The sequence below is a fragment of the Thalia democratica genome, chromosome 7 (assembly GCF_965202585.1).
Source record: "Thalia democratica chromosome 7, ktThaDemo2.hap1.1, whole genome shotgun sequence".
NCBI classification, from domain to species: domain Eukaryota; kingdom Metazoa; phylum Chordata; class Thaliacea; order Salpida; family Salpidae; genus Thalia; species Thalia democratica.
Window position 1 is genome coordinate 53,494,761 of NC_139171.1, and position 27,686 is coordinate 53,522,446.

Genomic DNA, 27,686 nt, shown 5'->3' on the forward strand with positions numbered 1-27,686 from the left:
CCAGGTTTCAGAGCACAGTGCTGAGTGTTAAAAATTTGGTGGTCGATAATTACTTCAACGCGTTCACAAGTCCCAATGTAAACGGTAAATTCGAGGAGAAGACTTGTGGCGAAGGGCCATCGTTGGTAGCCATGTTTGAAGACGACAAGCAGTTGCATCAGCTTATAAGCGAAACATCCGTAAGTTTGCAAATTAAGTTTTGATGTTCTAAGGAATTGGTAAAAATATTTAAGGATAAATATTCTTATTTACTTTTTATTAGTTTAAAATAAGGTATAGTTGCCTATGTTACTAATTCTTTTGAGTTTTTGAAATAGTAAAACAAAAATGTATTGATAAACTTATTTTTAGAATAAAAAACTAAACTAATTTTTTTTACTAAACTAATATTATATATCAAAAGTAGGATGTTAATGTTTTGCTAGAAATCAGTGGATAGCGCGTTCAAGTCAGCAGATTATTACGTTCACACAATGAGAAAATTCCACAAGTTCTATGAGGAAAACGAGTTAATGGATGTAAAATCGCTGGACAATGGGTCGTACGATGTCGAGTTAGTTTACTGTTTTGTATTTCATTTTGCTTGTTTGTTTTGTTCCGAATATTAACAGTTAACATAACAGATGGTTTGAGAGAATGCTGAAAAAGTTCAACGAACAGCACAGCACAGCTCAATCCATAGTGACGAAGCGTGAGATGGGAGTATTGCTGTTAGATGTAACTAAATTGAAGAAAAAAATTGTTCCCAACCCACTGAGATGCCTGAAAGTTTGTATAGTTTACTAGCACCTAAAAACATAATCAATTTGTTAATTACCTTTGTTTTTATTTAATTCTAGTTATGCAGATAGATGCTTTAAGTAAAAATGTTATGTTTTACTACTAAACAATTTAATTATAAGATAGTATTAGTTGTTTTTTTGATCTGTTCGTTGTGAAAAGCTTCTTAGAATCTTTTGTATTTCATACTGCAGGCGATACACGATGTTCTTCCGGTTTTAGCCCGTCAACAGATGAACGCAATTGAGGTGGAGGCTCACGATGCGCAGTTTAAGCTGGAAATGAAACCTTCCAGCACCATTGAATTTGTAGACAGTCTGACGTTCCTCGATGAGATACAAGACAGAATTGAGGAAGTTGACGCCAACGCCGTTATTGTTGAAAAAATGTACTCTTTAATCGAGCAGTACGACATTTCTGTTTTCCCTGAAGACATAGCTGCTTTTAAGGTCTGTAAAACCTCTTTTAAGCAGTTCAATACATTTTCTAAGCTATTAGTTTGATATTAAAATAATTTGACTTTTATTTAAGTATCATTGATTATAAATTTATTAATTTACCTCAACGTTGGAAAGAAGTAAATCATTAAAAAAATCTGTAGCAATTAAGAACAACTGTGAATAATGTTCGAAACGCAATTGACAAGTCAGTTAGCGAGCGAGAAAAGGATATTTTGAATTTTGAAGAATGCCTTCAAAAAGATATTGCTGAGCTTAAAAAAGAAGTTAAGTCACTCAAACAAGAAGGCCAGGTTATAAATTTATTTACTATGTATCCAATTAAAAGTTGACATTGTTTTGTCTTTGACTTTATCTTTCTAACTACATCATGTTTTTTTATTTTGAACTTTATCATTTTAATTTCTTTGTATTTGAATTCGTAGATATAAAGTCTTTTGATAAAAAACTTTTAATAGGATCCTGCGATATTAGATAAACATTCTACTAAAGATAAAGTCGTTGAATCGATAAAGCACATGATCTCAAGAATGGAAGAATTAAATGCAAGCTCTCTCAGATACAAAGGATATCAAAAGCAGTTTAAGGTTTTGAATTATTGTCTAAATTAAGTTGTACCTGATTAGATTTGTAGTAGACTACTTAATGGTTTTGCTGTTTGAATAATGAAGTCAACGCTACTTAAACACTTCTTGTTAATTTTAATACTTAACCCTGAAAAAAAATAGTAAACAAAAACATGTATACAGTTAAACTTAGTTCATATTTGAGTAGAAAAACCAGTATTCAGTTTTATACAAGCAAAACAAATACAACAAGTAAATTGTTAGTTACTGTTGAGAAGATTTCACTTGGTGCGTATTTTAGAGCTACTTTTATAGTGAACATTCAGATCTATTAACGTATAATATAACAAAAAGTCAAAGCAAAAGTTTTTAGAGCTTGTTTCTAAACCTACTTGTAACCGTAATATCTTTTAATTAAGTTTGTTCTCAATTTTTTTCAATTTAAGCTTGAAGTGACAAAGTTCGATGAGTTAGAAGAAGTTCACTCGGAACTCAAACTGAAAGAACTGCTTTGGTACTCGTTAGACGATTGGGATGCACTGTACAACAAATGGGTCGCCACAAAGTTCGACGAAATCGACATCGAGGAAATGACTACCCAAGTATATTGATTAGTTTAGAAGGTTTTGTGAAACTTAAGTTTGATATTGATTTCTTTTCAAGGTTAACAAATATGCGAAAATAGTTCATCAAATTGAAAGAGGCCTCCCTCCAAACGACGTTGTTCCAATGTTAAAGAGCAAAGTGATGACTTTCAAAGAAAAAGTGAGTAATTATTAGTATGAAGCCTAAGGACTAAAATAAAACTTGATAAACTTACAGATGCCTATGGTATCGAATTTGAGAAATCCCGCTCTGAAAAATAGACACTGGGAAATGATCGAAAGCGTGTTACAAAACAAAATACCAGGGCGCGAGGAACATAAAGAAAGTGGTTGGTGTTTTTTATAAATTCAGTTGAATTTAGTGCTTGTATACGAACTGATTTGTTGATATAATGTATCATAAAAAATTGAGTAGTTCAAAGTTTAGATGTAAATTTTATTTAAAATCTTATTTTGATGTATATATGATCTTTATTAGAATAATTTACATTTTTGAGAAAATTTAACGAACTATTTATGTAACTAAAGTCTTACAATATTAATTGTGCCGAAAGATGATACTGCAGAAGAAGAATACTTGACTGTGGAAATGTTGGACAGCTGGAAGGCGTTCCAGCATACTGAAGTTGTCGAGGAAATATCGGGAATGGCGAGCGGCGAAGCTGCGTTGGAAGTGATGATCAAGAAAGTAGAGGAGCAGTGGAAATCGCTGGAATTCAACCTACAGCTGCATCGCGACTCGAAAGATGTCTTCATACTTGGCTCCACCGACGACATACAGGTTTCTATATTGCTTGCTTCTGTGTTTAGTGTGTGAAGCTGATTGTATTTAGTATGTTGCAATATATTATTATTTGTTTTGATTTTAGACATGTGAATAAGTTTTAATTTGTTATTTTTAAGTTGAATTAGATAGAACTATACTTCTAATATTTCACCATGCAAGTTCGTTTTCAACCAGGTAATGCTAGATGACAGCAGGATAACAGTTTCAACAATCGCGTCCAGCAGATACGTGGCACCCATCAAAGAAAAAGTCGAGGAATGGCATCGCCACTTGAACCTCATGAATGAAACACTCGTTAGTGGTTTGAGCTTTAAATTTTTGAATGTTTTTCTTACAAACTGTATTGTTTTTAGGAGGAGTGGTTGGTTTGCCAACGCAACTGGCTGTATTTGGAATCCATATTTTCAGCTCCTGACATACAGCGTCAATTGCCTGCAGAAGCTAAAATGTTCTTGATTGTCGACAAGTCCTTTAAGGAAATAATGAGAAAAGTTTACAGACTGCCAAATGCTCTAAGGTATAAATGACTTTATTTAAATGCTTTTGTTTTGTGGATTGTATATAAATAAATTGATATAATGCTTTTAGGGCTGCTACATCACCTGGTCTTTTAGAAGAATTCCAGAAGGACAACGCTCTTTTGGACCAAATACAGAAGTGTTTGGAAGCTTACCTTGAATCTAAGCGCGTTGTGTTTCCCAGATTCTACTTTCTTTCCAACGAAGAGCTCCTTGAAATTCTTGCTCAAACCAGAAATCCCATGGTTAGATGATCGTTTAATTTTTTTCAAATTCTTCAAAGTGTTTATTATCTTGAGTTACACTAAACTCTTGCAGGCCGTGCAACCGCACCTTCAAAAATGCTTCGACGCCATCAAAAAGCTGCAGTTTGGTCGCACCGAAGAGGGCAAAGTGACCACTGACATCCTCGCAATGATTTCCCCCGAAGGCGAAAACGTCACTCTCGGCAAGGGTATCAAAGGTACAGTGTTAATTTACTAAAAAATAAATTGAACTTACAACTGAGATGTTTTTTATCAGCGCGTGGAAATGTTGAAGATTGGTTGGGAAGAGTGGAGGAGGCGATGGCGGTGAACTTGAAGAAGTTGATGAAGGCGGGAATGCACGAGTTCATAGAAGCGGAAATCAGCAGGGAGAGCTGGTGCGTGGACCACTGCAGCCAGGTGGTTCTCACCGTCAGCCAGATCATGTGGTGCCAGGAGGTCACCGAGATACTCAACTTCAACTACGACGAAGTTCAAGGGGAAGTCAACGACGATGACGCGCCTCTCAGCCCTGATTCCAGCAAGGAGCACCCAGGAAGCAACGGAAAGCACAGCGCTGAGTTTGACTCTCGCCAATCCTACTCGTATACAAATGCAGGTAACATGATGACTTGTAAATAATCCTTCATTGTTTTTAAAAGTTTAATTAATTTGATTTTTCTAACCTTTCTTTTTTGAACTATTTATAAAATCGCCATCAGAAAAGTTCAATCCTGTCCTTGAAGCCATGAAAGAGTTTGAGGAAATAAATTTCGAAAGACTAAACTCACTTGCTTCCTTGACAAGATCAAATATTCCAAAGCTGCACCGAAACAATATCACTGCCCTCATTACCATTGATGTGCACGCCAGAGATATAATTTCAGAAATGGTTGGTCTTCAATTAAAATATACCTTTCATGGCCATACAATAAAAAAATCAATCTAAAATAAATTTCACGCTACTAGTTCAAATTTATATATCTGTTTACATAGTACAGGTATTTTTAAAATTAACAAAAATATTCAAAGGTGCGTCAAAAGATAGACAACGACCAGGACTTCATGTGGCTGCGTCAGCTGAGATACTACTGGGAACCTGACATAGACGATTGCGTGATAAAGAGCGCAGGCAACAAGTACGTGTATGGATACGAGTACCTGGGCGCGTGCCCTCGCCTCGTCATAACTCCGCTCACCGACCGGCACTACCTGACCATGATGGGAGCTTTGCAAGTTTGAACTACTTGTTTTTTTTAAATTTAAGCATAAAACAGCTAGCTTTTTTGTAGCTAAAATTATATTTTCATTTTGATTGAAAGCAATATAAATGTAATAATTTGTCACAATCTTTTTCTTAAAAAAATCTCTCTAACAGTTGGATTTGGGAGGCGCACCTGCCGGGCCTGCTGGTACAGGAAAAACTGAGACAACAAAAGATCTGGCGAAGGCCCTAGCTAAAATATGCGTCGTTTTCAACTGCAGCGAAAGTCTCGACTACAAAATCATGGGTCGATTTTTCAGGTATCATATCAAACACTGATTTGTTTTGTTTTGTTTTCAAAACCGGTTTGACTAACTTTTTACCCGAATCACAGCGGGTTGGCGCAATCAGGTGCTTGGCTGTGTTGTGACGAGTTCAACCGAATCGACATTGAAGTTTTGTCTGTCATTGCACAGCAGTTGCTCACCATTAGAAACGCTAAAATGCAGCATCTTTCAAGGTAAAAAAATATTTTTATGTATACAGCATTTTGCTTTATGAAAGCATTCATTTGAATTTTGATATCAGGTTCATGTTCGAGGGTCGTGAGATAAAATTGATACCGACTTGCGCCGCCTTCATTACAATGAACCCCGGTTACGCGGGAAGAACCGAACTTCCGGATAATTTGTCCGCTCTCTTCCGTCCCATCTCCATGATGGTGCCCGATTACCAACTGATCGCAGAAGTTATTCTGTACTCGGAAGGTTTCGAGGGCTCAAAAATTCTTTCAAGAAAAATGACGCAGCTCTACAAGCTTTGCTCTGAACAAGTTAGTGTGAAAAAGTTGTAGGTGTTTTATAAACCAAAATATTTTGTTGACTAGAAAAAATAATTGCAATGTAGCAACAGTATAGTCAAAAACTAATACTTTAATGAAAATTGTTCAACAGCTGTCACAGCAAGACCACTACGATTTCGGCATGCGAGCAGTCAAGTCGGTGCTGGTGATGGCTGGAACTCTCAAGCGTGAAAATCCCGACATTCACGAAGAAGCCACCCTCATCAGGGCTCTTCGCGACTCCAACCTGCCCAAGTTCCTTTCACAGGTTAGTATTATTATTTCTATGTTAAAGTTTGTAATAAAATTTTCGTAAGATCCAAAGGTTATTTGTAAACTTGATATACAACTTTAAAGTTGAACGTTTTTAGGATGCACTCTTATTCGGAGGTATTTTGAGCGACTTGTTCCCAGGAGTAGACATTCCTGAACATGACTACGGAGTTTTTGAACAAACTATCAAAGATGTCATGCTCAGAAATAAACTCAAACCTGTTTCTGTGCTTGTTAAAAAAGTAGGCATAATAAAAATGTTATTTTTATACATGCCACAAATATAAAGCTTTTAAACTTTCACACAACTTATATAATAACTCTTTTAACGTGCAATCAAACTGAAGGTGATACAATTGTACGAGACGATGCTGGTGCGTCACGGCTTGATGCTGGTGGGACCGACCGGCGGCGGAAAGACCGTTTGCTACCAGATGCTGGCGCAAGTGCTCGAGATGCTCAAGATCAAGGGCCATCAGAACCCCGAGTACAAGCCGGTGAAGACGACCGTCATGAACCCCAAGTCCATCACCATGGGCGAGCTGTACGGCGAGGAAGACCCGAATACCATGGAGTGGAAAGACGGTTTGATGGCAATCAGCGTCCGGCAAGCTGTTCTGGTATGTGTTTTGTATTAACATTATATGAGTTATAGACCTTAATGGAATTCATTTGTTTTACTTTTGTATTAGTTATTATTTTATTAGTTTATTATTTGAATAATTTTATAAATACTGAACTACAATGTAGAAAATCATCTAAAACAATGATTTTCATACAGTATATTTCATACACAAACCAGTAATATATTTTACAAATGCACTGACAACTGTGACTTGCAACAGCAAACAAAGGATTCATCGAGTGATCATCAATGGATAATTTGCGATGGTCCCGTAGACGCGCTGTGGATAGAAAACATGAACACAGTACTCGACGACAACAAGATGCTCTGCCTCGCCAACAGTGAGAGAATTAAGCTGGCTGAAACGATCCACATGGTTTTTGAAGTGCAGGTGATTTAAAAATAACGACTAATAAAAATAACGTTCAATAATGAGTATAGTAATTTTGCTCTCATAAAACTTTTGAAACTCATTTAACTTAAAACAAATATTAAGATTTTAAAACATCCATATAGGATTTAGCAGTTGCCTCTCCTGCAACAGTTTCTAGATGTGGTATGGTTTACATTGATCCGCCAGATCTCGGATGGAGACCAATAGTCGGTACCTGGCTAGACACGAAGATGGCCCAGCACATGACGGTTACTACTAAGAATTTCATCAGTGATTTGTTCGATGCTTATGTTGAGGACGGAATTAGGTAGATCATTATCAACTAAACTTATTTATTATAAGCTTTTTTTTCTATGATTAAATTGTATAAATATGCTTCATTTTACAATAAACATAAAAAATTACTATTTTATAAAAAGTTTAGTGTATGACTTATAAAAAACGTTTAGAATTTTTTTCTGTTTCAACAGATATGTCGAGAAAAAGCTCATACAGACCATGGTCCAAGTTCCAATAAGCAAAGTTAAAACTTTGTGTAAATTGTTGGAATCGCTGCTACTTGGAAATAATGCACCTGATCTTAAAATGGTTTGCACTTTTTACTGGTAAACTAAATAACTCTACGTATATATATATACATATATATATATATCTACGAATAAATTAATTTTTTTCACACTGAGCCCACCTTCAGGGCTTTATTAATAAAAAAGTTTATTTCAAGATGCAAAACTCAAAGGACTCGAGTTTCGTGCCTATGCACCCATCAGCTTCAAAACAAGTTTAAAATAAAGCACAAAACAAAATCACGAATGAAAGTTAAAAATTTTTTGCATAAATAGATTATGACGTAATTTTGAAACTATCAAAAATCATGCAAAACAGCTTGTGCAAAAATTAATTTACCAATCGACAATAAACTGGCAAAAATTCATAAAATTTAGTGAGTAAATATATATTAGGACAGATAATTGAAAGAGATAAAGATAAAATTAAGATACAAATTGAAATTTAGATTATTTTAAGATGAAATTAAAACTTGTTGAACTTTAAAAGCGACTTTTTTATATGTCTACAAGACGATACAAACTCGCTTCTTTTATTTAGGCATCTCTTGTCTTTCAGTGCATATACAACGGCTGATGCTTCTTTGAGACACAGCCTACATATTGGGCTATTACCGTCAGCTATAGGCTGTGCTCTTTTTATAACTTCCCAGGATATTTCAAAGTCAATGCCGCTGCGCTTTAAGCCACAAACATACTTCAAAAAGTTCAGTGTCATTCTTATATATGCCGCCTCTAAAAGATTTTTTATGGTTGGCATACCTAAATCTAAACTGAGTCGAGCACAAGCCATACATAATATACATAGAAATATATTCAGTTAATTAACTTAATAAATTAAATCTTTCACACTGAGCCCACCTTATAGGCTTTTTTAATGCTTTATTTCAAGATATAAAACATGAAGAACTCGAGTTTCGTGCCTATGCACTCATCAACTTCAAAACAAGTTCAAAATAAAGCACAAGAATAAACTTTTCTTGGAACAACTGTTTCTGCGTTCAACACGCTTCCTCAGCCAAGTATTTTATACAATTAAAGGCAAACTTCTGAGTACAGTAACAAAATTGTAAAAAACAGATGTTACGTAATAATAAAATAATTAATTAGTGCATTTTAAACAACATAAATAACACATAGTTTATATAAATTGTTTTCGGTAATGTAAACCAGTTTGCAGTTCATTTTTTTGTTAAGAGATTCTGATTTTTTAATGTTTAAAATTTCTATTTTATCCGCGTTGCATAGTTTACATCCATTTTTTTAAACTATATTTTTTTTTCGTTCTTGTTAATTTCTCAGTAAATTTTAAAGTTAACTCTGTTATTTTTTAGTTTCCAAATATACTGTGATAAAGTTGTCGCATTATTGTTTTTCATGGCTGTACCTGTGTTTTGTGTAGCGATCTTTGAACGTTAGTCCAGTGGAGCCAATATAAAACTTGGTTTGGGTTTCAGTTTTCACGGTCGCTTTATAAATCAGATTTTGCGTTAAACATTTACCGGACATTCTTGTTTTCTACAGTCACACTTTCGCATCTCTTTCTCTTGCGTGTAAAAACGAAGTATATTAAAAGTTATTTGAAAATAACAAAACAAATAATTTTTTACAAAATTAAAATACATAAACGTATTTTTAAAACATGTTCATTACTCACTAAACTTTCTGTGCACAGTAGAACGAATTCTATGTACACTACTGTGTACAAGTCTACTTTTTCAAAAACATTAATTTCTTTATTTTTCTTTGATTATTTTCAATGTATTTAAAGTTCTAATTCATACATTTTGCATTCTGCTCCAAAATTAATCTTTTTCGTCATTGAATTTTTTCAATGTCACATATCGATCAATTCTTTTTTCTTGTAAACTCAAATGATTTTGTCGTAACAACACCTTTGTTTGTGGTAACTTTTACTTAGCTTTTTGATAATGTTGAATAGCATTTAGAAAAAGCTTTTCTTAGTATTTGTCATGTTTTGGAGTTATATACAATATTGGTTCATTCTGCTCAGAATTATTTTTAATGAAGTTTTCTCCTAGCAGAACTTTTTGTTTTATATGCTGGACTGCTTCGGCTAAACTACCATTTTCGCTCCTGACAGCTTCAATAGCGGCATTTTGTGGTTGAAGTATTTTATTAACGACTATTTTTTATTTAAAATATAATTTTTGTATTTTCTTCTTCTACTTTATACATTAGCCCTTCTGTTATATTTTAGCTAACTTTTCTTTCTACATATATTTTCTTTGCTTTAAAGAATTATAAAGCAGCTAAAGTTAAATTACAAACAGGATTATTTAACAGTTTTTTGTTGAAAATTTTGTGGTACGGATGCGTTAATCCAACGTTTCTCCGAACAATTTCCAAGACAAGTTTACACGTTAATGTCTTTACCGACAAATAAAATGGTTGCGTGAAGTATAGGAGTTTTCCTTTTCCTTTTTGTTTTTTTTTCCTTTGCCAGCATTATACTTCAACTATTTCGATATTTTCTACGTTACAAAGTCTGCAACCAAATTTAGCATTAAACTTTGATTTTGTTTTGCAAAGTATTTCCATTTTATTTTAAAATCTGTATTGCTGTCTTTTAAATCTCAAATATAATTTGCAAGTTCTGCTGTATGTCTTTTATTTATATTTTTAAATGAAAGTTTATAATATCTATATCTTTCTGTTAATCTGTTTCCTATAGAAACTGTTTTCTTTGAAACTGTTTCAAATTTCCCTTTGATATATATAAGTTTAGTTACACAAAAGTTAACTATTGCCTTGGACAGCCATTTTCAGCGTTCTAAAAGCTTTTTTTTCAGGTGTTTTATTCAATTAAAAACAAACTTGAAAACAAAAACAAGATTATATATTTACGTAGTAATAGCATATGTATTTATATATTTATATATATATATAATTTATTAGAAAAATAAGATTTTAAAAATACTGGTACAAGTGTTTCATAAGACTAGACGCCTTAATCTTCATCCAGCTAAATTTAAAATAAAAAGCACTTTGCTAAACATAGAAGCAAAAGTTATACAAAAAACAGTATGACGTAATAATTTGCATTATAAGAATTCAGTACAAAAATCGATCTATTACCTAACTTTCAAACAACTAAAATTAACAAAAAAAACAATTAAGTGACTATAAAATACATCTTCAAAATTAAGTGAAATGAAAATATATTGTATTTTAAGAGGAGCTTTTTCATATGTCGACAAGACGATATAAATTCACTCCTCTTATTTAAACAACCTTCCTTTTTAACGCATATATATATTTTTAACGCATATATATATATATATATAATAAGGTTATTATTCAAACTTGAACACCTTCTACAGAGCCCACTTGAATGACTTTAATAATTTATTGGAAAAGTACGATTTAAAAAATACTTGTACATATGTTTCATAAAGCTCAACGCTTAAAATAACGCAACAACTAAAATTCACAAAAATACTATTAATTGACTTTGAAATATTTCAAAATTTATTGTATTTTTGTATTATAGGTCGACAAGACAATGTAAATTCATTCCTCTTATTTAAGCAACCTTCTTTTTCAACGCATACACAACGGCCGTTGATTTTTTTAAGCACATCCTACAAACAGGGTTATTACCATCTGCTATTGACTGTGCTCTTTTTATCATCTCCCAGGTTATTTTGAAATCAATGTTTTTGCGTTTTAGGTTACAAACATACTTTGAAATCTCAGTCTCATTTTCATATGCACCACCTTTTAAAGATTTTTTAATGGTTAGCATACCGAAATCTGAACTGAGTTGAGCATAAGCCGATGTAGAACTTCTTCTCAAGGTCAGAGTTAACTGTTGCCTTGTAAGTAATGTTCTCCGAACGGCAATTGCCCCTTTCTAATTATGTTTGCATCCACCAGCACAAATGCATTGGTTCAGGATTAGATTACTTTTATATAATATTTTATGATTGTTGGAAATATCCTTTTAATGATTTTCACTGTTCTCATTTTTTGATCTTGGTTGAAGAAGAACGTTTTACACCTTTTTGTCTCTATCAGTTGGTGAACCTTCTAGTACACTAAAGTCGTATACACCGCTTTATTGATTGTCGATATATTTTTAATAATTAAATTTGACTTTTTGAAAATGTTGCGTGTTTTCAACCACTTCTTATTTATAGAGGCTTCGTCTTTCACTTTGAAATAAGTTTCATGTAAAGCAATGTTTATAAATAGTAGAATACTTTAATACACTTATTTTTAGTTGTTTTGGGTTTTTATGCAGCCTTATTGTTTTCAATACCCAGTTTATAACTACAAAAAGTTTTTTATTCATTAGAGTTCAGGTCTTATTTTTCAATACTTACAGGTTGATATTTTGAAGAACTTCCTGAAAATTAGAGACTACTGCCTTAAGTATAAAGTGATTTTTTAAGCTTGATATTTTTTTAACAGATAGTCGTAAAGCTCCCTTCGTTTTACTAGTAGGCTAATTTTATTTATCTTTCACATCTTCTTTTCTCGTACTTGAAAAAGTTTAAAGATTTAAATAAATTTATTTATAATCAGTTTTAAACATACAAAGCAAAAATAAAGGTGAAATGTTTCAACGTTTTTACCTTTTCAAAATGATTTATATTCTAATTACAGTTTTGAGTTAAAACTTTGTGCTTTGAAAATTTTGTTTCCTATCATCTATTTATCTTACTACGACTTTTATGTGTAGTAAATTCTTTCTTACATGATTAAAAAAAAATCTCTACAACTGTTGAACTGTAAAATCTTGTTTGTATTAAAATGGCTAACAATAATCAGTTTAAAAGTGCAAACATTTTACAGGAAGGACAAAAGTTGCACCAGCTAATAGGAATGGCCTTCATATTCTCATACACATGGGCAATCGCTGGCAACATAGATGAGAGTTGCTACGACGAATTCGACACATTTCTCAGAGCGCTCGTGGAAGACTGCAATGACCTTAAGGTTTGTACTTGAATCTAACTCCACTTTAATTTATGTGTGAAAAATATAACTTCTTTTGTACTATCATTGCATATTGTAAGTAAAATAATATTTTTATCAGTTTAAACTAAGTTGTTTGCAAATCACTAGTTTACTTCAGTTGAAAACATAATGCAATAATTAATTTTAGTATTCTTCATTTTTTTTAAAATAATGTAGTAGTTTCATGTACTTTAAAAAACAGACACCAAACAACGGAGATGTATTCAGTCACGTGGTTGATTTTGAATCAAAGAGATACGAACTGTGGGACAGATACGTTGCAAAGTTCGTGTATGACAAGAAGCAGCCCTTCTTCGAAATTCTGGTGCCCACCGTTGACACCACCAGGTTCGGATTTCTCATGGACAAGCTCCTGGACGTCGGACAATCTGTTATCTTCACTGGTTCGTTATAAATTGCCTTAGTTGACACCTAAGAATCACTGTTTAAAAGTTTGTAGCTTGTTTGTTACATAAGTTTTTTATGATTGAAATTATTACCAATAAGTACACAATATAAGTATGTTGTTATTGATTTAGATAAAAAAAGCACATTTTGTTTAGGTAAAACTGGAGTTGGCAAATCTGTAGTGGCCAGAGGTTTGTTGGAGTCCATTGCAGAGCCAAAAAATTATGTTCCCCTTTTCATGGGATTTTCAGCGCAAACCTCGTCACTTAGAACGCAGGAATTCATTGAGGCTAAATTAGAAAGGAAAAGGAAAAATATGCTGGGTTTGCAATTATCATTATGTTAAATTTATTTATTAAAACTCTTAAAAGTTTAAAAGACATTAATTTACAAGAAAGTTTAATAACTTGTTAGTGATTGCTTATATTTTAGTCAAACTTAATACTATATAACTTTTACTTAATCAACCAATTTATAAATTACAGGAGCACCGAACGGCAAGAAGATAATAATATTCGTGGACGATTTGAACATGCCAAAGCTGGACACTTACGGAAGTCAGCCGCCCATCGAGCTGCTGCGTCAGTATCAGGACTTTGGCGGGTTGTACGACCGTGAAAAGATGTTCTGGAAGGTATCATATCATATTTGCTAATGCTCGTATTCAATGCAAATTTTTTGTTTATTTCAGTATATTCAAGACGTGACGATTTGTGCGGGTTGCGCGCCACCTGGTGGAGGAAGAAATCCCGTCACGCCTCGCTTCATACGACATTTCTCCATGTTCTCTCTGCCGGCACCTAACGACCAAAACCTCAAAGCTATTTTCTCGGTAAATAAATAACTTTTTTGTTAAACTTGTAAGTATATGTATAAGAAAATAACAAATTATCATGACAAATATTAGTGTTAAATTATTTATTTTAAACATTGCAAAATTCACCAGGCTATACTCGGAGGGTTTTTGGAGGAGTTTGCGCAATCGGTGAAAGAGTGCGGAGTTCGCATAGTTGAAGCGGCAATTGAAATTTACAACAACATGTCCACCGATCTTCTGCCCACTCCCGACAAGTCGCACTACGTCTTCAATTTGCGCGATCTCAGCAAATGCGTGCAGGGAATACTTCGCGCTGACGAAGGCACCATCAGAGCACCTGTTAGTTGTTTTATTGTTTCAAGTATTATTAATAATTTTTTACGAATTGCACTTCACAAATAATTTTTATGATAATTTTGATGTATAAATTACAATAAAAATTGAATTTGTTAGACCATTTTGTTAACTATATCATACAAAACAGAGGCAAATATTCAACTTGTTTGCTCACGAGTCCTTGAGAGTTTTCCATGACAGACTCATCAACCAGGAAGATAAGAAATACTTTTACCAAATGATTAGTGATTTAGCCAACAAATATTTCCAAATTAGTGTAAGATTTTTCAATAACTTTGTTTTAATTTTATTAAACACTTAACTTTATAATATTTTATGATTGTTTTGTTGTAGTATTTCAAAAAAAAAAAACAGGGTTGCAAAAAAGCCCGTAATTTGACAATTTAGGCTGAAAAATCTGCAGTTGAGAAATTTTGAAAAAAAAAAACTGTTATTTTAAACAAAAAACACTAAAAAACTTGTAATTTTAACTAACTTTTAAAGGTAAACAGTAAAATTTCGATTTGATACAAACATCTATCATATAGATAAAATTTATGTGTCATCATCAAAATTTTTTTATTAAAAAAAAAAAACATTTAAGAAGCTTTAAGATATCTTTTCAATGTTTTTATACTATTTAACACAGTTTTTTACGTGAAGCTTAATTTTAAACTAAAATTAGGCCCTAAAACGTGTAATTCTAAAAACCTGGAAGAAATTTTGAAAACCTGAAGAAAGCTTTCTAAAAACATTTGGCAAACCCCGAGTAAATCTTATAGTATAAATAATGCTATATTATAATGCTTTGTATCTTGTTAGTAAAGAGAAATAGTTTGTTTTTATAAAAAAACTTGATAATGAAGTTATTAGGTTTCTATCCGTTTTTTGTGCTAAAAATATTTTTTGTTGTTCCTTTCTTAAATTTATAATTTATACACAAATATAACTCAGTATACAGATTGCTTATTTTAAGTTCGTGCAATGTTTTAAATTTAGTAAACATGATATAATAAAATAAAGTGTGTGACAGTATAACATGTAGTAAAACAATTTTTTTATTTTTCATAATCTTCGTTATTGTTCTATATTATTTAAACCAAATATTATTAAAACCTGCAGGTGGAGTGTGAAGAATTTACAAATAAGCCCATAATATTTGGTGACTTCATGAGAATAAATGTTCCAGATGAAGAAAAGTTGTATGAAGAATTGACCGAAATGTAAGTAATTTCTATTACTTACTGCACCATAGTTATTTTGATTATTTCAAACAATAAACATTTCTTTGATTAGTTTGTTATTTGTTAAATGTTATAGAAAATAACAAATTGATACAAGACTATGTTTTGTTTACTAGACTAGTCTTTTGTTATGTCGTTTAGTAAAACATTTAAACCTTAACCTTTTCAAAAGAACCTTTTTTATCATTGAAACGTTACTCTTCATTGATGTTTCTTATTATTCTTTCTCTTCTTAAATTTTATTATCTTATATAATATTGTCTTATATTTTCACAAAATTGTGTAGAAAATAGACGATAGGAAATAAAATTGTTTGAGCTGAAACATTTTTAGTTATAGTAAAAATTTGCTTTTAAGTTTGTTTATGGCAATCCTTGAGGATTGCTAAATCAACATTTGCATACTTATTTATACTTGAAGAAATGGCTTTTTATGTCTTTTCTAAGTAACCATTTTAAGTTAAAGAAGAAAAATAGATGATAAATATTAACCAAAGTTTGCAAGGTTATAGCAAACGTGGTGTGATCGAGAAGATGTTGAATATCTTTTGTTTACTAGACTAGTGTCTTGTTATGTCTTTTAGTAAAACATTAAAACCTTAACCTTTCCAAAAGAAGTTTTTTATTATTAAAACTACTTTTTATTGAGGTTTCTTGTTATTTTTTCTCTGAATCACAAGTTTTCAAGTCTTATTTTTTTCCAAGTGAGAAAATTTTTTAAATTTATAAAAACTGTTAAAACAACTTATTGAAGAAAAGTTTGCAGAATGACAAACATACATAATTTCTAGCTACAATTATTTACATACTAGATTTAATTATAATGTCTTTGGATTGGACTTCTTAAATTTTATTATATTATACAATATTGTATTATATTTTCACAAAGTTATGGAGAAAATAGATGATAGGAAACGAAATTGTTTGAGCTGAACATTTTTAATTAAGGTAAAAATTTGCTTTTAAGTTTATTTACTGTTATTTTATTTATGACAATCCTTGAGGGTTGCTAAATCAACATTTGCATACTTATTTATACTTGAAGAAATGGGTCTTTATGTCTTTTCTAAGTAACCATTTTAAGTTAAAGAAGAAAAATAGATGATAAATATGAACCAAAGTTTGCAAATTTATAGCAAACGTGGTGTGATCGAGAAGATGTTACCTATCCAAAGTATGTAAAACATATTAGTTTTTTAAAATTGAATTGGTCTAGTAGAAGTTCAAGCATATTTGACCAACAACTTTACAACCATTTCACCTTTTTATTATTTTTTTAAAAACTAAGATTTTGATAAAATACTGTTTAAAGAATACCTTTATGGAATTTTTTGTGTCAAAAACACTTATTTATTTTTGGAAACCTTTTCATTTTATTTTTGACTTTAACCGTTATTAATTACTTGGTTTGTTTTATTTTAAACTTCTTTATTTTTAACTTCCTAATAAAATAGGTTCAATAATTACTTTAAGCACTGCGCTTTCTTTTTTTGCTCTGCGCTGTAAAGCACTGCGCTTTTATATGTGCTCTCAACTAATTTCTTTGCAACTCGCATTTTTTAAGTTTACATTTAAAATGTTCTCTTTTTGAAAGTTGTCAGATAAATAGGTGATATAAAACATTGTCGATCACAAATATATAGCAAATGTGGTGTGATCGAGGAGTTGAGGACTGAAGACCAGGTCATCGTCTTCTAGAATTTGTCATCTAGTTGCATGTCCTTTATTTTTCAAAAATTCAGATTGTAGTTTTGACCTCTTAAATTTTTCTTACACGTGGTGTAAATTTTCAACTTATTGTGACAGACCGGTGAAAACAAAAAACACACTTGAAGATTATTTGGACGACTACAACATGAATTCAGGCAAAGAAATGAAGTTGGTGTTCTTCCAAGATGCCGTCGATCACGTTTCAAGGTAATTACTGTTTCACTGTTTTTATTTATCATAAAGTAACCACATTCATTTGTAAATACATAATTAATTTTCATGTAGCACAAAATTTCATACAAATTTGTTTAAAAAAATTATCAAGTCCGTCATCGTGTTGATACCAATAATTAATCACGTTATACTGCTATAACAGAATTGTGAGAATACTGACGACGCAGAGAGGTAACGCGTTATTAGTAGGAGTGGGCGGTTGCGGCAAGCAGTCACTAACGAGGTTAGCCTGTCACATATGCAGATACCGATGCTACCAAATAGAACTGACCAGAGGATACAACTACGAATCGTTCCAGGAAGATCTTAGGAAGGTGATGAAACTTTCTGGTGGTCACGGGCACAACACCGTATTCCTTTTCACCGATACTCAGGTATTAATTGGATTATCTACAAAAAAATGTTCTTTAAAATTTTACAATCAAATTGTCTCTTAAAATACGACCAATTATCATATTTTTAACTTTTCATATTTACAACCAATCAGATTGTGCAAGAAGAGTTTCTTGAGGACATCAACAACATATTGAACTCGGGCGAAGTTCCCAACCTTTTTGAAAAAGACGAGTTGGAAGAAGTGATGAGCTTGGTGCGGCCTCACGCCAAAGACGCCGGCATCAGTGAAAGCGATCGAGACGCCGTCTACCATCACTTCATTGCTAGGTAAGTCTATCTGTTTTGATAACCAGTATGTTATTTATTCTCATAGTATTTAATTTCGGGTACATAAATTTTTAACAACTTCAAAAAGCCATTAATTAAATTTAAAATTGTATATTTTTTGTTTTCAATTCGACTTTCATACAGAGTTCGTGAAAAGCTGCACATTGTTTTGTGCATGTCGCCTGTAGGTGGTGCGTTCCGAAGCAGGTGCCGAATGTTCCCTTCGCTTGTCAACTGCTGCACTATTGACTGGTTACTCGTTTTCACTAAACTATCTTCTGCATTAAATTCTTACTTATAATATTTTTAAACAGCAACGGTATTACTATAGAAATAAATAGTTTTACAGTTAAAGCGGCCTGAGTCGTTTTAGCTAACATTAATTTTTGTGGTATGTTATTCAATAGGCATAAAACTTTTTATATTTTTTAAATTGTAACCTTGTGCAGTTCATATTATTCTATATTTGAATAAAGGTTTGTACAATGGCCCGAAGAGGCGCTATTGAGTGTGGCAGAAATTTTTTTGAAGCCAGTCAATGAATTGGACGATAATATGAAAGACTCGCTCGCAACAATATGCGTCAAAATACATACCAGTGTGAACACAGTTGCGGAAAAGTAGTTTACATTAAACAATTAATTAAAAAAAAATCTATTTTGTTTAAAATCTTATACTACAAAGAGTAAAACGAAGTTAAGTAACATTTTTATTTTTTATAGGTTTTACAAGGAACTGAGGAGGCGTTACTACACAACTCCCACATCTTATTTGGAACTAATTAATTTGTACTTGAACATGTTTAGTACAAAGAAAAAACATCTTACTGAACAGCGTGACAGATTTGTTGTACGTTGACCTTTAAAAAACTATTTTTGATCAATATAATACTAGATATTCATTTTGAGATGCTCATAAAGTATTTGACTATTAAAATTATGATAGTATATATATTGTGTATAAATAAAACTACAACTCATCGACAATTACTTTTTCAACATTCAGTCGGGCATGAACAAATTATCGGAAACGAACAAAGTGGTGGCAGTTTTGGAAGTGGAAGCCAACGAGCTTGAACCTGTTCTCGCGGTGAAAAGCGCCGAAACCGAAGAACTCATGGAAAAGGTTCAGCACGAGCAAGAAAAAGCTGACAAGGTTGATTGCGCAAATACAATAAACTATTTAACAACTGTATCAATTATTTCTTCTTATATATTACCTTAAAATTAAAACTTGTATGACGTCATAGGTGAAGAAAGTGGTGTTGGAAGATGAGGCGGTGGCGAAAGTGAAGGCAGAAGAGACGCAGGCGATCGCAGACGACGCTCAAAGAGACGTGGATGAGGCGATGCCAATTCTGAACAAGGCCAACAAGGCTTTGGACGCATTAGACAAAGCCGACATTACCGAAATAAAAAACTTTGTAAAGCCGCCTGAAACCGTGCAAACTGTTCTTGAAACCGTCAGTTTTTTTGTCGCTTTTAATTTTGATAAGTTGAAAGGTTTATAAATATATTTAAGTTTGCCCTAATTTAATATAATTAAAAATAAATTTTGTATTTATTCAGCATTTTGCAGGTTTGTATACTATTTGGATTCAAAACTGACTGGGCGAGCGCTAAAAGCTTGTTGTCAGACACAAATTTCCTTAAAAAGTGCATAGAGTACGACAAAGACAACATAAACGCCCACATCATCAAGAAGCTCAAGAAGTACATCAACAGCCCTGATTTCGTGCCTGAAAAAATCGAAAAAGTTTGTGCACGAAACTCAAATGTTGAAAGTAAACGTGCTAATCGATAATATTTCAGGTTTCAAAAGCGTGCAAGTCGTTGTGCATGTGGGTGCGAGCCATGTACACCTACTCCATCGTCGTCAAAGAAGTTGAACCGAAGAGGGAGAAACTGAGGCAAGCCACGCTGGAGCTGAATCTGGTCATGGCTTCGTTGAAGGAAAAGCAAGACAAGTTGTCAGACGTGCAAGCTCAAATTGCTCAATTGCAAGTTTGTTATCCTTTTATTGGCTGTCAAACTGGTTTAAGGCTTAGTAAATTTATTTTACATAATTTGTTGACTTAACTCAAGTTCCTTAAACTGTTCTAAATGTATTAATGAACAGTAGACCATTAAAAAAAGTACTACGTTTATCAAAAAATACTTTTTATACGGTTTGATTGTAGTTATTGAATAAATACTTATTTAAATAAGTGTATAACTAATGAAAAAAAATTGAAAATATTCTTGTATAAAACGTATAAGGTTTTGAAAGTTGTTTTACTCTCTTTATATTTACTGCGCATAGTAAAAAACTGTGTAAAAAACTGTAACTTTTAAAACCTATAGTTTTTGATAACGACCAATATTGTTGCAAACAGCAAACATTCGATGATAGTTTAGAAGAAAAAGATAGATTAGTGAAGCAACAAGCACTCACACAAGCAAGAATGAATCGCGCAGGAAAACTCACTTCTGCGTTGTCAGATGAAGCTGTAAGTTATTTAGTTTGTTGTATTTTGTAAAAAAAAGTTATTTGCTTCAAAGATTCTTTTAAATATCCTCAATATGATATGTTTTAATATGATTATTTGTTGACTTAAATTACAAGGCGTTATAGTACTATGCTATTTGGTGTTAGTTATCAAACATGATGCCATTTTTGTAACAATCAGTAATTACAAACGTGTCTTATAGATAAAACTGTTTTTATATTTTTATTGTAATTCACAGGTGAGATGGGAACAAAAGATAGAAATATACAACGATCAAATAAAAAATGTGATTGGAGACGTTATGATAGCTGCAGCTTGTGTGGCGTACTACGGAGCATTCACCAACACATACAGAGAAGAACTTGTTAATACGTGGAACAATGCATGTAGAGAAGACGTCAGTATTTCTGATTTTATGATGATTTTAATGTATATTTTTCTTATTTTGAACATTATGTCTACAGCATAAGAAAGTTTTAAATATTTGTGCTAAAACTAAATTCTATTTAGGTTTATTTACGGTTTAAATCAGGATTCCAAAAATAGGCATTGTTTTCCGTTTAGGGGTGTTTTTTGCTAACTGTGAAGAAATAACTAGTAAGGCTGCGAAAAATTAAATTTGTGATTGTATAATAGAGGAGCAATTATTTTTTAAACTTGTCAAAAGGCAACGATTATGAAAACTTTTTTTTTAAAACCTAGTTTAAATACATTTAATGAAAGTTATTGCTGTATAGTAGTTTGCAGCAAAAATGTTTTATTGTATTTTTTTATTTGTAGAAAATATTAACTTCCGGAGACGCGTCGCTGGTGACAATATTGGGCGATGACTTTGAAACGAGGCAGTGGAATTCGCAGGGACTTCCCCGAGACGTCGTTTCCACTGAAAACGCTATCATGGTGACAAAGGCGCGCAGGTGGCCTCTCATGATCGATCCCCAGGATCAAGCCAACAGGTTTGTTGATTTATTTTAATAGAAACTGTACGTACGTTTGTTTATTTTTTTTGAAAAAAAAGTTATGGTAGAAATTTTTACTGGGCACATGGTGTTTTGTATCATTTGTTGCTTAATTACATCACAAACCAAAGCTCAACTTGAAAGACTTTGTTTTAGAATGTTTTCCAAATATGACTTTTTCAAGTGTTTGTTAAATAATACAGTTTTATTTATTAAGTTTGTATGACATCAGATGGATTCGCAACAAAGAAGCAGAAAACGGATTGAAAGTAATCAAGCTGACGGATGGAAACTTCTTGAGAACGTTGGAAAATGCGATTAGAATGGGGCTGCCTGTTCTGTGTGAGGAACTGGAAGAAACTCTAGATCCTTCCCTCGAACCTGTTTTACTAAAACAGGTTTAAAAACTTATTGCATATAATAATATAATATTTAAAATATTACTTATATATTTAGAACAACTTTTAAACCAATTTAATTTTTCAGACTTACACAGCAGCAGGCAGGCTCCTTATCAGACTCGCAGATTCAGACGTCGATTACGACAAAAATTTCAGGTTTTACATGACGACCAAGATGGCAAACCCGCATTACATGCCTGAAGTTTGCATAAAGGTGAGTGTTGAGTTGAGATAAACTGCTTAGTAATGATTAATTTTGGCAAATGTTTAGGTGACAATCATCAACTTCACGGTGACAAGAGAAGGTCTTGAAGATCAAGTTTTGTCCGACGTTGTCAGACTGGAAAGACCCGACCTGGAAAAACAAAGAAACGAACTTATTTTAACGTTAGTTGATGGTTAAGTAGAATAAAATTTACTGTACTATAATGAAAAATATCAATAATTTCAGTATAAACGCTGACAAAACTCAGCTTAAGGACATCGAGAACCAAATTTTGAAGCTTCTGTTCAACGTGGAAGGCAACATTCTGGATAATCAGGAACTCGTCGACACTCTCAACGATTCAAAAGTGACGTCGGGAGTCATCAGCAAGCGGCTCGTTGAAGCCGAAAAAACCAACAACAGCATTTCAGTCATTCGTGAAAAGTTTGTTTGCTCATATATTACTACTCTTCATCCAAAAATTAAAAAGTGTTAAAAAAAAACGTTTTATTTTTGTATCAATAAACAAAACATGTATGTATAAGTTCGTTTATTGAAAGTTCCATTAATTACTATTTTCAATTCAACAGATACCGACCAATAGCAATACGTGGTAGCGTTCTGTTCTTCGTGGTGGCATCGTTGCAGGAAATTGATCCGATGTACATGTTTTCATTGCAGTACTTCAATTCGATTTTCAACAAGACAATTTCGTCTGCACCGCAATCCACCTCTCTTGTGAAGCGCTTGAACATTCTCCTCGTTAGTGTCAATATTTAATTCATAACTGTTATTAAATGGCAATTAATTTCTTATTACTAAATAGTAGTTTAATAATTTCTTCTTGTTTTTAGAATGCACTTTTCGTAAGCTTTTAAACATCAATATAATAAACCTAACAGGACCACACCACGTTTGCTATATACAAGAACGTGGCGAGGGGATTGTTCGAGCGGCACAAGCTGTTGTTCAGCTTCATCATGTGCAGCGACATTATGCGGCACCAGTCGCAACTCATCACTACTAACGAATGGTTCTACTTCTTGAGAGGCGCCCCGACCGGCATCAGCAAGGAACGGCCGCCCAAACCAACCGCCAAGTGGCTAACCCAAGAAGTTTGTTGTCATCAATAGGTTGAGTTGGTGGAAATTTATCTAACTGTTTTTATTTTGAGCAGGATTGGGACCTTTTGTTCGATCTCGAAGACAACTTGGAGGGGTTCGCCGGTTTGTGCAAAGACCTGACCAGAACTCACATTTACTGCGCCCTGGGCGAAATTGAAATCAGGCTTAACATCAAAGAATACAAAGGCTACACTGTAAGTGACAAGTTATAAAAGTTGTTTCAACATTTTATATGTATATTGTGTTAAATTTCACAGCATCCAAAACCGCCTCCTTATCATCCGATCAAAAAATACTCCGGACTGAGAATACAAGAAGAGGCGAGCAAAGACAAAGAAGTGGAAGGCGAGACTAATGTGCAGGTGAAGGGCAGCTTTGACGAAGATTCGGAAAAGAAGGAGGTGATCGGCCACTGGGAAGAGAGGCTGACCATGTTTCAAAAACTCATTCTCGTCAAAATGTTCAGGGCTGAAAGAGTCAGTTTGTAAACTTGATAAATTTTTCTAATTACTTCTTATTAAATGCATTTTGTTAAGTTTAACAATAAAAGTCCAATTACATTGAAGCTTCGTTATAAAATTTGCCTCAAAAATAGCAGCAAATTATGTACTATATGCCAGGTGGTGCCAGCCATCATGGACTTCGTGTCTGCAAACATTGGCCGCCAGTTCATTGAAAATCCGCCGGTGACCTTCCACTCATTGTACGAGGACATGAACAAGGTTACCCCGCTTGTGTTGGTGTTGAGCCCCGGTTCCGACCCCATGGGTGCATTCGTCAGGTTTGCCAGGGAAATGGACATGCAAGACAACTACCAGGCCATTTCACTTGGACAAGGTCTTTTAAGTTTTATGCTGTTTATTTGATTTACCTATGGTAAAGATTTACAAAAGGTTTGAAATAAACTTAAAAATTTTGTATGACAGGTCAAGGTCCAGTTGCCGAAAAGTTAATAGAAAATGCCAAGGCAAACGGTGGATGGGTTTTTCTTCAAAATTGCCATCTTGCCAAGTCCTTCATGCCCAGATTAGAAGAAGTTTTCAAATTGTAAGTCTCTTTTTTCACTCCTAAACATTATCAAACATATAAAAATGTAAAATAAAAACATCAATTAGGTTGAAAGAAATGAAAAGGAGCGAAATTCACGACGATTTCAGGCTGTTTTTGAGTTCAATGCCAACCTCGTTCTTTCCCGTTGCCATTCTTCAGGGATCCGTAAAAGTTTGTATTATTAATATTTTTAAATAGCAATGTCAATTGATCTAATTAAATGTACATTCAAGGTGACCAACGAGCCGCCGAAAGGTCTCAGATCGAACTTGAGGGGCGCGCTGTCGTCTTTGACGCCGACTTTCTTCGAAGACCACCATCTCGGGCTGCCGTGGAGAAAAATGGTCTTTGGCATCTGTTTCTTCCACGCCATCATACAAGTTTGTCTCTTTCAAATAAAACTAATTAATTACGTTTTTTGTTCTTATTACTTATTTTTGACTGTGTTTTTGTTTAAGTGTATGAAGTAAAAAAGTATTTGGAAACATGAACATCAAATTTACGCTTGTACTTGTGTAGAATCTTTTTAAAAATTTAAGGAGCGCAAGAAGTTCGGACCGCTCGGCTGGAACATCAGCTACCCGTTCACGGATTCCGACAGGGAATGCGCCCACCTCAACCTGCACCTCTTCTGCAGGCAGCACACCGACGAGGACGACATCGACGTCATACCGTGGGACGCGCTCGTCTACATAACAGGAGAAATCACCTACGGAGGAAGGGTGACGGACGCAATCGACCAGCGGTGCCTGCAAACCGTGCTGGCAAGGTTCTTCAGCAAGGAGACCGTCGACGACGCCGACTACAAGTACTCGCAATCGGGCGTCTACTTTGCACCCGACTTCGACACGCTGGACGAGTACCTCGAGTATGTCGGCCACTTGCCCATCGAGGACAGCCCCGAAATATTCGGAATGCACAACAATGCTAATCTCGCGTTTCAGGTGATTTTATTATACATGCACATTAGATTACGACTCACAATTCATATAGATTATCACTTTATGTATTAGATTTCTTTTTAGATTAAGTTGGTGGCTTGAAAATAAATTAATTTGTTGTATTTTCATTAAAAAATACAAGAAAATTACCATTCGTCATGACATTTACTTAAACTTCCCCAAGCATTTTGTATCAACTGAAAAAACTTATATGTTTGAATGGTTTTCGCATCTTAAAACCTAGTAACAATCATAAGCTAATACATTTCACAGAAACAAGAAACAGGCGAGTTGATTTCAACCATATTAGAAGTTCAGCCGCGCATGTCAACGGGCGAAGGTGGCAAAAGCGCCGATGAAATTGTACTTGAGCTCGCCGAAAACATTCTTGAAAAGCTCAATGTGTACAAGCTGGATATCGAAAACGCTTCTCCCAACATGTTTCAAGTTGATAGTAAAGGAAGGTAGTTTACACTTGAATATTTTTATGTTTATAGTTTTTAAGGTTATGTTTTTGTAATTTTTTAAATTATTTGTAGTTCACTTATTTTTTTTTAAACAATTAACTGTTTTTCCTCTTTAGTTAAATGTTTATACTTGACGAAAATAACAAATTTATTCTTTTGTACATTTAAGATACATTTTTTTCAGATTGAATTCGCTGACTACTGTTTTGCAACAAGAAGTAGAAAGATTCAACAAACTTCTGCAAGTCATCATAAACTCCCTGCAGACTCTCATGAAGGCGATCGAAGGCCTGGTGGTGATGAGCGAGCAAATGGAACTCATCTACAAAAGCTTTCTCAATAATCAGGCAAGTTTTAAGTAGAAGTACATGTAAGTGCACGTTATACTTTCAAGTTTCTACATTTAGGTAAAACAAATCTATATCAGCTATCTCAGACTTTAATTTTTATACTACGTATGAAATCTAAAATATTTTTGTATTAAAATAGTTTACAAGTTTTAAGTTTAGCACTAAAGTGTAATAATACTGTTAATAAAAACTTATAACACTTGATGTTATTGGTAGCTCTGATTGTAGTAATCTACACCATTTCATTGTAAAACTTCAATTATATCATCACAATTAAACTTATTTACAAAATTTTCAGGTTCCATCGTTGTGGAGCAACGCGGCTTACCCGTCGCTTAAGCATTTAGGCGGATGGGTTCACGACCTTGAGCTGAGGTGCGAGTACATCGAAAGGTGGATCACTCACGACGTTCCGTTCACTTTCTGGCTCTCCGGTTTCTTCTTCCCCCAAGGTTGGTGTGTTGGTGTCTGAAATTAGTTTGTTGAAGTGTATTAGACTAATTAATATGCAATGTGTTAAATAATTGTTTCAACCAGGTTTTTTGACCGGAGTGCTGCAGAATCACGCGCGCAAGTACGACTACCCGATCGACAGGCTGGCCTTCCATTTCATTCCCACCGTTTACCAGAGAGACCAGAACGATTACCAGGAAGAACTCAACAAGCTCGAACCCGGGCAAACGTGCCCTGCCGATAGAAAAGTTTGTCTCACAGCTTATTATAAAAATTCTTTCAGTACTGTTATTGTTTCTAGCTCATTGAAACTACTGTTTTGTAACATATTCGCCTGATTCGTATAAACTCGCACTAAACAAGTAGTTGCGTTGACAGCTGCCGAAGATAAAGGACGGCGTGTACATCCACGGTTTGTACACGGACTGCTTCAGATTCGACACTCGCACGTTGAAGATGGCAAACGAGAAGGATCGGGTTATGAACGAGCGCATGCCGATCTTGCACATGAAGCCAGAACTCGACTTCACCCCGCCCGCAACTCACTACATATGTCCTTTGTACAAGACGCAAGCCAGAGCCGGTGTTCTCTCCACCACGGGTTTGAATTTTTTATCAGTATATTCTATAAATTAAGTTAGTACCATAAAAAACAGAAGTCTTTCAAAACAGTTGTACTACTAATTTGGTTTAAACTAAGGCTAGGTTTTTTATTTATTATTTAAAAAGTATTTGAAATACCAACTTATTAATTTTTAATTGTAATATTATTCTAAATTTCATAACCTTATTTCTTCAACTTGAATACCTTTATAAAATACGTTTTTTTCAATCCAAGCTCATAGTTATAATTCAATGTTGAAACAGGACATTCAACAAACTTTGTGGTGAACATTCACCTCAACACAGACGAACATCCAGACTTCTGGATATCCAGAGGTTCTGCATGCATCACTGCATTATCAAAATAATATGTGCAATTTCCATCA

General features: G+C 33.6%; 1 protein-coding gene across 1 annotated transcript; it reads left to right on the forward strand.

Annotated features, from left to right (window-relative positions):
• The first annotated feature begins 11 nt into the window (after positions 1-11).
• On the forward strand, positions 12-27,668 carry LOC145840192 (dynein axonemal heavy chain 6-like). Its single transcript, XM_082947361.1, has 66 exons — positions 12-179; positions 426-553; positions 624-768; positions 975-1,229; positions 1,382-1,531; positions 1,697-1,825; positions 2,251-2,406; positions 2,468-2,569; positions 2,627-2,738; positions 2,964-3,190; positions 3,371-3,490; positions 3,550-3,713; positions 3,785-3,959; positions 4,033-4,177; positions 4,237-4,451; positions 4,687-4,851; positions 4,992-5,195; positions 5,338-5,483; positions 5,558-5,683; positions 5,752-5,995; positions 6,117-6,272; positions 6,376-6,519; positions 6,625-6,897; positions 7,132-7,293; positions 7,419-7,603; positions 7,767-7,884; positions 12,684-12,827; positions 13,051-13,252; positions 13,412-13,579; positions 13,742-13,890; positions 13,948-14,088; positions 14,203-14,412; positions 14,558-14,686; positions 15,532-15,632; positions 17,459-17,569; positions 17,739-17,970; positions 18,084-18,259; positions 18,404-18,511; positions 18,736-18,879; positions 18,982-19,108; positions 19,265-19,414; positions 19,509-19,721; positions 19,838-20,014; positions 20,071-20,262; positions 20,634-20,747; positions 20,986-21,144; positions 21,528-21,703; positions 21,939-22,104; positions 22,193-22,321; positions 22,379-22,494; positions 22,559-22,756; positions 22,903-23,074; positions 23,215-23,427; positions 23,490-23,634; positions 23,782-23,912; positions 24,057-24,273; positions 24,363-24,483; positions 24,552-24,657; positions 24,720-24,866; positions 25,026-25,430; positions 25,701-25,891; positions 26,079-26,241; positions 26,543-26,696; positions 26,782-26,945; positions 27,076-27,298; positions 27,565-27,668. The coding sequence occupies exons 1-66, from the start codon at positions 132-134 to the stop codon at positions 27,666-27,668; spliced, it is 10,782 nt and encodes a 3,593-aa protein (XP_082803487.1). The 5' UTR covers positions 12-131.
• Positions 27,669-27,686: the final 18 nt, after the last annotated feature.

Excerpts from the sequence above, each read along its gene's own strand:
- LOC145840192 (XM_082947361.1), top strand. The coding sequence starts at position 132 with ATGTTTGAAGACGACAAGCAGTTGCATCAGCTTATAAGCGAAACATCC. Across the intron at positions 19,109-19,264 it reads AACAGCGTGACAGATTTGTT|TCGGGCATGAACAAATTATC; the intron begins GTACGTTGACCT and ends TTCAACATTCAG. Across the intron at positions 23,428-23,489 it reads CCAAGTGGCTAACCCAAGAA|GATTGGGACCTTTTGTTCGA; the intron begins GTTTGTTGTCAT and ends TATTTTGAGCAG.